Consider the following 10,419-nt stretch of genomic DNA (forward strand, 5'->3'; position numbering starts at 1 on the left):
GGGGAAGAGCTATTTTATATGGAATACTGAGAAGTCCTTCCTGAGGAAGAGATATTTAAGTAAAGATTTATTAATGTGAAAGAGTGAGTCATGCATACGTATGTGAGAGAAGGCTCCAGGTAGAGCAGAGGGGAAGCATAATTGCCTTGGAACATACGTGGTGTAATAAGAGTGTTTTCTGGGTATTGGGTCAGAAAGGTGGTCAGAAATCCACTCTGGTTGCTCAGTAGAGCACAGACTAGAGGGGAGCAAGGGCAGAGGCAGGGGGTCCAGTTAGGAGCTACTGCAATAATCCAGAGGAGATGTAATAGTGGCTTAGATAAGGGTGGTAGCAGTACAGTTGGTGAAAGTGATCAGATTCTGAATCTATTTTGATGGTAGAAAGGACAGGATTTATTGATAGACTGGATGTGTTGTGCAAGAAAAAGAGAAAAATTCAAGATTACTTCAAGTTTTGGGGGCTAAGCAAATGGAGGCTTGGAACCATCAGCTGAGAGAGGAGCAATGGTTTGAGGAATAGGTTTGGGAAAGGGAACTCAAGAATATGCTTTTCCACAAGGATATATTGTACAGCATAGGGAATATAACCAATATTTTATAATAACTTCAAACAGACTACAATAGATAAAATTTTGAATCGCCATGTTGTACACCTGAAACTAATAAAAAAAAGAATTTGCTTTCAACACGTTAAGCTTGAGATGACTGACATCCAAAGGAGAAGCTGAATAGTCAAGGAAGAGGAGGGGACTAAAGATAAACACATACATAGCGCTCAAGAAAGAAGTCTAAATTCGGGATTTTGTCAACCTGTGGGCAATAGTTAAAAACCTCATAGGAAAGTATGTAAAGTGGGTACAACAGTAACCTAAGCATTGAATCTGGGAAATGCCAATATCTAAGTGATTAAAAAGTAGAGTTAAGAGGAACCAGGAGAATGTGGTGCCTTAGAAACCAATGAGATAAAGATTTTCACAGGGGGAAGAAATAAACCACAGCACACAGATTCAGAAAAGGGAGTCCATAAAATGAAGACATAGAATTTTCCATTGGCTCTAAAAAATAGTACGTCACCCAATTGCTTATTAAGAACAATTTTGACTGAGTGTTGGGGGAGAAATGGTGAGCTGAGGCAGAAATGGAAAGCCAGGAAATGCAGACAGCCCCTGAGAAGCACTTTCTATGAAGTTTAGCAAAGAAGAGGGAGAAGAATTGGAACAGGAGGTTAGGGGTTGGGTCTTTGTCATGTTTACAAGCTGAGGGAGAGAAACCAACAGACAGGGAGGAGTTTAAATTCAAGACAGAAGGATAACTAACAACCTCAGAAGACATAGAAGCAACAGGGATAAGGGAATAAGGAAGTCAGTATTGCACAGAAGGGATAGCTTTGCTCTCTGAACAAGGAGAAAGAAAGGCTCCCTCTGGATATGGATACATCTGTGTATGGTATGTTGGCTGGAGAGCAGGAGTTGAGAGAGATGGTGACCAATGGTCTCAGTTTCTTAATGAACTAAGGTCCGTAGTCATTCACAAAAAGTGAATGAGAGGAGGTATTATGTAAGGAATTGAAGGAGAGTGAAAAGGCTTTGAATAATCTTTGAAAAGAAGAGAAAGAAGAGAGGAGATAAGAGAAGGGAGAGAAAGAGACTAAAGGAAGTACTAAATGCCCAGGCAAAATTTGAGACCATGAATTTGTAACAGACCATTTGGCATGCTTGTTTGGTTTTTATGGGGCAGGATAGCATATGGATGAAGCTCCAAACTGCCTGGGCTTGCACCATATCTCCCTCATGTGTCATATTTGATGGATTCTTAGATGGAAATTGTCACATTTAACACCACTGAAATCAGGTTTTATCTATCAAATGAAGGCACCTTACAATCAGAATTGCAATCTTTTCTTTTGCTTTTATCAGATAATGAGATGTCTACAATTGACGGTGTCTTCTATTTGATGTAATACTTTGTACAAGTTACTTAACCCTTATGAAACTGTTTTCTTGTGTGTAAAATGGGCAAAAATCTCCCTATGGCTAGTGAGGATAAAATAAGTTCATACATGCAAAGCACTTAGAATGGTGCTGCAGGTAGCAAAGTGTTTGTTAAATGCTAGTTATTATTTTTCTCCTTCAGTGCTCATCTGACTGAATGGAGGAGAAAAGAACGGTCATGATCATATTGATCCTGTGTTAGAACTTTTTTGGGCAAATGCTGACAAAGGAGAGGGATGCAAAGGAATCAAGGGTATACACAGGTTAGAAAAAAAGAAGAGACGAGGGGTAGAGAGACAAAAGACTGGTTGGAAATGAAGAAAACGGAAGCCCTGTTGAAGGGAAAAAAACACGTGTAAGAGGAGTAAGAAAGGGGACACTGAAAGGTACTAGTCGGGAAGAGGGATATTCAGGCTTCAGATTTCAGAGGTGGAGCAGCTCTGTATTCTGAGCACAGCCTCTGAAGTGAGTGGCTGAAGCGAAGTGAAGGTAAAGACCACTGTAGTTGGGCTCCAGCTGTCCTATAATAAGTAGTAATAAGATATAAGTATAATAAGATAATAAATTGAAATGGTCACCCCAGCTTTATAGCAGCTGAGGGTGTGTGACATTGCCGTCCCAACCAGAAATCCTAGGACAACTCTTTAAAAATATATATTTTTATACATATATATGTATAAAGACTTTAAAAATATATATTTTTAAAAGCCTAGCTAGTGTCTGCTCATTTACTTTTTTTCTTTTCTTTACGATATAATTACTTGGGACTGGAAGTTTTGACCTTTAGTAAAACTTTTTATAGTGCCAGTCTAGAAAATAATGCTTTGATTAAACATTTCTCTTAAAGACAATTTACCAACTTGCACTTGAAATTTAAGTAGTCATCTTATGAATATGTTTATTTAGAAGATCTTAAAAACTATATATTCTGTTGTAACATACATTTAGAATCCCTTGCTTAGGGCAATTTGGAGAGATTCTTGGAAAGAAATATGTATCTTTAATCTGAACCTTACTAATAATTGCAAGAGGAAAATGGCACACTAATTCTTGCATTTCGATAAAAAGAAAGCCACCATCAAATCACTTTAATGAAAGATTTAATACTCTGTTAAACACATAAGTTTGCTTAGTTTGATATCTTACCCTGTGGTTTCATTTCCACAGACTAGCCTCTCTCTAACAATGACACACATTTGATTAGCACCTACATTTTACAAACATTATTTTCATATATATGGTCTCACATTTATTCTCCTCTTTCCCCCCCAGTTTGCTGCTAAGGGAATTTCCTTGAGTAAGTTAGTTGGTAAGAATTAGAACATGGTTCTTTTTCCAACACTTAGCTTTACACATTCTCATGTATCTGTCCTAAACAGTGTGCTTGTACAAACACGTACACTGACTGTCACCCTCTATTCTCTTCACACTAGTCTATCCTTATTCCCCTATTGGCTCCCCAATACCAACTGGGAGGGAGCATATGGCAGGTACAACTTACTGATAGAATAATTTTAACAAGTTACATCTGGAATCAATCCATTACATCATCATTCTGACTTGTTAAAAAATATTCAGGAAACCAACGGGTCCTTTAAAATGACATGACGCTAAATAACTGGTTTGACTGGCATTTGTCATCCGGAGAGTTGTTTCAGTTTTGTGCACTTGCAGACTAGGCTGAAAGAATGACTAGTGGAGAAGTAAATAGCAATTAGCTGATGTGACCCATGGGTAGATTTTCTGATTTTTGCCACTTGAAGCAATTCTCAAAGACATTTAAAAGGACTTCCGATTAATTTTAATGAAATTTGAGAGCAGTTATATACATAGTTTGCATCTTCAGCAGTGCATTAATTTGCAAATGATGGGGCCAGCCTTTAAGAATAGGGTGCTTCTTTAACATTTAGGATCAGATTGTAAAAATAATTACTTTTTCTCTTTTTTTTTTTTTTTTTTGCCAAGATAAATCACTTTTATCTCTATAGGAAAGGGAGGATCTAAAAATATATATATAAATTACATTAGTAACACAACATAAGAAAAAAACAGGGGAAAGCAAACCAACAGAGAAGTCTGTATGATGCTAATCTAACCTGTTTATAAAAAGGCCCTGCATCAGAAATTCACAATCCTACCCACTTCTAAAAATATATTTAGACATGTACAGAAGCGGTGGGCTTGTTTTTAAATTGCCTTTTTGTAAAAATATATTAAAGGTGAATAGAAATCCTCTCTCCCTGCCCCCTATCCAAGCCCCAGCTCTGTGCTGGGGATTGGAGACCAGAGGTAACTCTCTCATCATGTTCTAAACCTTGGTTACAACCACTCCCAACCCCTCCCCAACTCACTTCACTTAGAACATGAAACATTAAAAAAAATAAAAAAAGAAACAAAAAGCACACTAGCCTCTTTGGAAAAGCGTAAATCTGAGGGTAAACTTGCTTTTCATTTAAAACACAAAACAACAAACAGCCAGCTCTGAGAGCCCAACTCAATTAATCAGAAACCCAGTCAAATGGAGGTTGGGTTTCAGATCCACAACTTTTAACAAAGAAACAGAAGGGAAAGAGGCCTGGAACCAGGGGGGATATGCTAGCAATTAGCTGTCTTTGAAAGATCAAGGGGAGGGGGGTGTTAATGGGCAGAAGGGCTGGGGTCCTGGTCTTGGTTACAGCAGTCAGGGCCTAGTCAGGCAGTTGCCTACACAGGGACACAGGCTGCCCTCCTTCCCTCCCCTCACTACCCTCTGTTGCTTTGAAATCCCCAAGAAAAGCAAAGCTGGGCAGAAACAGAGGGGAGGGGAGTGGGAACCTCACGTGCTAAGGGGGAGGTAGCCAGGCTTTTTTGCCTTTGGTGTGCATAGATGGAGGACTGCTCGGCCCCCGGGGCCCCCAAGATAGGAAAAGGATATGGGGCTAAGGGACCCCTGATTCCAAGGAAGGAGAGTAAATGTCAGGCTGTGGAGAAAAGAAAGACAAACTGGAGACACGAAGACGACCAGGGAAGCCTCACATATTCCCTGTGGCCTGCACGGTAGCTGTTAAGTTCCCCAGAAGCACTGGGAAAACTGAGGTGAAGTCAAAGTGGGAGGTAGAAGACAATGAAGCACTCCACTTGGGCAGTGCCGAGATGGAGAGAGGGAGACGTTCTCCATCCAGTCCAGGTCACCAGGGAGGCAAGACAGGTGGAGCTGGAGGGAGCTGGGGGAGGAGGAGGGAGGGGGTGGGCACTGTCTGGACAACAGAAACACTCACAAAGGGAAGAGGGGGTGGGAGGTTCAGATGATCTGCTCCTTTACAGGTGGGCATCTCCGCTCCTAGGCTCGGGCTCCCCCCACATCAGCACTCTGCTTGAGCGTCCACCTGACATCTGGGAGTGTAAAGGTCCACGAGTGAAGATGTGAGTTCTGAAGTCTTCTTCAGACCAAGACCTCAAGGTGGGGAGAGAAGCAGGGAGGCTCCTGATGGAGAACCTGGGGTGAGCTGTCCTGCCACATCCTCTCCAGAAGGTCCAGGCTGTGCTCTGTGGTACGGGTGAAGGGATCAGGCCGTAGAGCAAGGGCTATCTGCTTCAGTGGCAGATGCTTTCAAGGCGTTTGGGAGATGGTCTTTGCCTCCTGGAGCCCAGCCAAAGCTATGTGGAGAATGTTCTGTAGCACCTCAAACTCTAGGCAAATCCCTGGAGCTCACCCTGGGAGAGGTGGCGTCAACTGTAGCCACCCAAAAGTACTTGCCTCCAATGGGCTACAAAGTCTCGGTCAAAGTCTTGGGTGTTGGTCCTCTCCCCACCTTGAGAAGTGACAGGAATCTCTCTTCTTGCCAAGGATGAGTGAAGTCAGCCCATGGCCTTTCTAGGCCACTCTGGAAATGGCCCACGGTGGGGCAGTACGAAGACTCTGGGCCCTCCTCTTTATTTCCATGAAGCATTTGGCAAGAGGCGGCAGAGGCCAGAGGCTTCTCCCAGGAACGAGTCTTGAGTGGGACACATCCATTGGGCTAAGAGGAGGCAGGAGAATGGGCAGAGGTGGGCAGGCTTCTGGAGACAGGGCTGGAGCCGCAGAAAGTGTTGAGCACTGGGCCTCCCACTTCATGACCAGGGGAATACCGAGGGGCCCAGGCTCTCCTCATGCCTCTCCTCATCCTGCTTTCCAGCTTTAAGTGGGGATGACAGTAAAGGGCAGACAAAGCTGGTGAAAGGGAAATGGATTGGGGCAGCAGAAAAGAGGGCTCTAGTCAGCTGGAAACCTCTCCCATTTACTGGCTACTCAGAGATATGGAAAAGGAAGGCAGGATGCTCCAGTGGAAGCAGGGAAGGGAGTTGAGGGAGTAGGTGAAGGGGCCCGTGGGAGAGTCCAGGCCTTTGGTCAGTTCCAAGAAAGCAGGACAATGCGCCTCAGCACCTTGTCCGGGGCAGGTAGGATCCAGGAGTGCCCTGAGAATTGACAACGGAGAAGGCAATGGGGGTGAAGGGGTGAGGGGCAGGACACAAAGGGGATCACAGAAGCACTTTGCCATTTCTGTGGATTTTCAGGATACGGCCGAGTCTCTGCTTTGCTGTAGCCAGGCCCTTTTTGGGACGCTTTCCTGGTCCTGCTTGATTGCTCTGGGAGCCAACTGAAGGGCGCCGCTGGGTCAAGAAGACACCAGGGGCCATGGGTGTGGTGCTGCGGTTTGCCTGGGCCATGCCAAAGGCATTGGGACGAGCAGTATACTCATGGTCAGCAAGACTTCCTGAGAGGGCCTCTTGTTTAGGCTCAGGCGGAGGCAGGGGCGAGGAGGAGGTGAGAAGTTGGGGTGTAGTGGCCAGAGTTGGAGCTGGTACTGCCACGCTGAGATTAGGCTCTTGAGGGCGAGGCTGTTCTACCTCCTTCAACAAAGGCTTCTTCTTGATATATTTCTTCTTTTGGGCCTTCTGTAGCTCCTGCGGGGGCAACTTTGCAGCTGCTGCAGCCAAGCCTGTCTCAATGGAAGCTACCCGGGTCCCCTCACGCACAGGACAGTCCTGCTTCGGTAGAGTTGGGGTCACACGGGCTTTAGGACTCCATGGAGCATCATCTGAGTTCTTCTTTTTCTTGGGTCGAGATTTCAAAGCAGGGTCATCATCGCCAGACTCCAGGGAAGGGTAAATATACTCTGCATCCTTGAAGCATGCTCCCAAGCTGTCCTGTTCATCGAGACTGGCGTTCTCCTCCTCCTCCTCGCTCTCGGTTCTCCAGTATGATGGCCGCTTGATGGGCCACTTCCCTGGGATGCGCTGGGAAGCAGGACTGCTAGACGCTGTGCCCAGCCCACTGCTGGAACTCCCACTGCTTCGGTCCTGCCCCCCGGTCCACCAGGCCTGCAGGCTGGAGGTAGCGGGCGAGGATGATGAGGACTGCGGGTTGGCCGTGCACAGCATGCCCTGCATGGCCTCCTGAGTGCTGGGAGAGGCAGGGGCCTCGGTGAGGGCAGCATAGTCAGGTCCCCCCACCTGCCTGCTGGCCTTGAGCAGATCAAGAGTTCCACCAGCTCCACTCCCATTTCCAAGCTTGCCTTCGACCCCTTCTACCATGTCCTCATCTGCTGTATAGTCCTCCTCAATGTCAAACTCAACTTCTCCTGGTTCACGAACTCGCTTGGGGTCAGAGCAAGGCTTCGCACGGGGCAACTTTCGGGGAAATTTTGGTCTTTTTATCAGAGTCGCCTTCTCCTTTCCCAGTCTCTCATCAATCTGCAGTTCATCATCTGAATCCAAGCCAAATTCATCCTCCATCACCTGTTCTGCCACCAGCCTAGGCTTGTCTACCTTCTTTGCGATCTTGGCTCGCCGAGACTTGGATAAGCTCTTTACCCTCTTGGCACTGCCATTAGACGTCAACAGGGCCAGCGGGACCTCATTCCCATCAAGGTCCAAGTCTGGCGAGTCATCATCTGAGTCATTCAAGCAGGTACCAGTGATGTTGAACTTTGCTTTCTGGGAACAGCCTGTCTTCAGTGCCTGATGACTGTATGTGTCCATGAGATTATAGCTCAATTGGCCAGCAGGCCCCAAGGCTGAGCTCTCCTTGCCCTTTCGCTCTGCCTTCTTGAAGAATTCCTTGGGCTTCAGGCCTTTCTTCTTTGAACCACTTTTGGAGGGCAGTGACAGCCTGGACATGGATACTGAAGTGGAATGGGCTGGCCTGCTTAAGGGAATGGAGCCGGCTGGGAAGATCCTCTGCAGCCCAAAGATATTGCTTGTCTTCCCAACGTTCTGTTGGAAGATATCTTCCACCAGGCGAATCTCCCTAGACAGATCTTTAATGAGCTGTACGGTCCTCACTGTCTCCGGGATCTCATCCTCGTGGTCTGGCAGAGCTTCTTTCCTTGTCCAGGCTCTAAAGGCCAAGTTCAGGGCTTTACCACCACGGACCAGGTAGGAGGCAGGGTGTCTCCTGTTTTCTCGCAAACCTCGAAAGACGTCCAGGATATGCTTTCCCACATACCAACAGATGGTCTCAAAGTTGGGGAACTTGAAGAGGTCTTCTGTGCTCAACCGCTTCTCAATCTCATAGACTTTGAGCTGCATTTCAATGTTAAGGCTGTGTAAGAAGTTCCCTCCAAAGACAAGGCAGTCCATGGGGGTCAGCACAGCATGGATCCATCCTGCAGGCATGAAAAGCGTCTGTCCTTGCTTCACAGAACACTTGTAGCACTTGTCCACCTGGTCCCCAAAGAACATCTCATTCTGGTTAGAGGAGCTGCTCCAGCACTCAAAGAGAGTCAGGTTGGCATTTGTTGGGCGGATCAGGTAGAAGATCTTCTCACCCTTGAGCACATGGTACCAGACCGAGCTGCCACCAAAGTCAATGTGAAAGTCTGTATAGCTATCCCGCACGCTCATGAGGCAGTACTTCTGCACATTGGGCCTCTCAAAGATACACTCCTCTGGCCACAGGTTCTCCACCCATGAGAGCTTCCGAACAATCTTGGGTGTCTCCACAAGGTTAGCAAGCCTGGTATCAGAGAATTCCAAACTAATGACATTGAGGACTTTCTCCCTCTTCCCGCTATAATAGTATTTCACAAAATCACCAAGCTTCATCTTGCAGTTGGCCTGGCGGGTCACATCAATCACATCAATCTCTTTGTCAGAACCAACATAGTGTTCCACATCCCTCACAGTGAATGATGGTGAGGGCAGCGTCATCCCCAATCCATCCTTCTTCGAGACCAGGATGGGCACACTGAAGCTATTCTCTTCCAGGAATTCCACGGTCAGCTGACTTCCAGTGGGCTTCAGAATCACTTCATCCGAGCTGTCAAAGGTCCTACTCCGAAGCTCTCGAATGAACGTAGGGCTTCCCGTCTTCACTGGCTTCCCCTTGTGTGTATCATGGCCTTTTGAAGATACACAGCGTTTTTTCATGATGGGGGGCCCATGTAAGACCTCACAATTGGGGCAGTGGTAGAGGTCAATGTCATCAGCCTTCTCCTCTTCAACACCAACACAACTGCCATGAAACCAGTCCTGGCACATGTCACACTGGATCATGAAGCGGGTGACATCGTAAGGAAGCCGACAGAGGCAATACACCGGTACCGAGGCCATCTTCGCCTGGCCTTGGAGCGTCCTGCGGTGGGCCAGGTTCTCAGCGTCAAAGGGAGCGGGAGGCGGCAGCACGCATTCTCTCTGGACGAAGGGAGAATCTCTTCACGCCTCTCAAACTGACAGGAACCTCCTCACGCCCCAAACCTGACAAGAACGTATTCGGTCCGGAACCCTACAGGGACCTCCTCATCCGCAAAGCCGCAGGGATTCCTCACGCCCGCGGAGCTCAGTCCCGCCAAAGCGCCGGCGGCCGGGCTCGCTCCGGAGCTGCTCAGCGCCTCGCTCAGCGAAGGTTCGGCGACGCGCACCGAATTCTGGGATCGTCATGGCAACGCGGCGAACCTTTCTCGCCTTGTTCTCGAGCCACCCGCTGGGTCGCGCGGCCCTGGCCGCCCAGCGGTGCTTCAGGGCAGCTTTCTCCACAGCTCTGCCCCGGGCCCGACCGTCAGGGCCTACTGGAGCCCGCGGCTCGGGCCTAGGCCGGCGGCCGCCTGACGAACAGGCAAGCGGCGGCGTCGCTGGGCCGGCAGGAGATCGCCGCGAGCAAACCAACGCGGAAGGAGATGAACCGGCGGCCCGGTTGGAGAAAAAAACAGCCCGAAAAATCGCCGGGAGAAGCCCGGTGGCGGTGATGGGCAATTCAGAGTAGTCAATCGCTCTCATTTTTTTAATGCTTTTCCATCATTTGAAGATGGCAATAAACAAGGACAGTTTCCTGGAATGCCCATTGGGATAAATGGATTAGTCAGTCTTTAAGTGTCATCAAATTCATAAGGACAAGTTGAAGTAAGTAGTCAGATGATATTGGACATTGATTCTAAAATGTGCAGAAAAGGAAAGCTACTCGGGAATACAA

The 10,419-nt window shown here is 47.3% G+C and overlaps 1 protein-coding gene across 2 annotated transcripts; it reads right to left on the reverse strand.

Moving 5' to 3' along the window:
• Positions 1–6,488: 6,488 nt before the first annotated feature.
• Positions 6,489–9,644, reverse strand: LOC307057078 (histone lysine demethylase PHF8-like; the record flags this gene model as incomplete). 2 transcript variants are annotated; one of them, XM_079710103.1, is made up of 2 exons in its annotated part: positions 6,489–7,943; positions 8,247–9,563. In XM_079710103.1, the coding sequence occupies 2 exons, from the start codon at positions 9,561–9,563 to the stop codon at positions 6,489–6,491; spliced, it is 2,772 nt and encodes a 923-aa protein (XP_079566229.1). The 2 variants fall into 2 exon arrangements, with proteins under 2 accessions (XP_079566229.1, XP_079566230.1); XM_079710104.1 differs by having other exon boundaries at positions 6,489–9,644.
• Between the last annotated feature and the right edge of the window lie 775 nt (positions 9,645–10,419).

This window comes from Hyperoodon ampullatus, assembly GCF_949752795.1.
Source record: "Hyperoodon ampullatus genome assembly, chromosome: 8".
Classification (NCBI taxonomy): Eukaryota; Metazoa; Chordata; class Mammalia; order Artiodactyla; family Ziphiidae; genus Hyperoodon; species Hyperoodon ampullatus.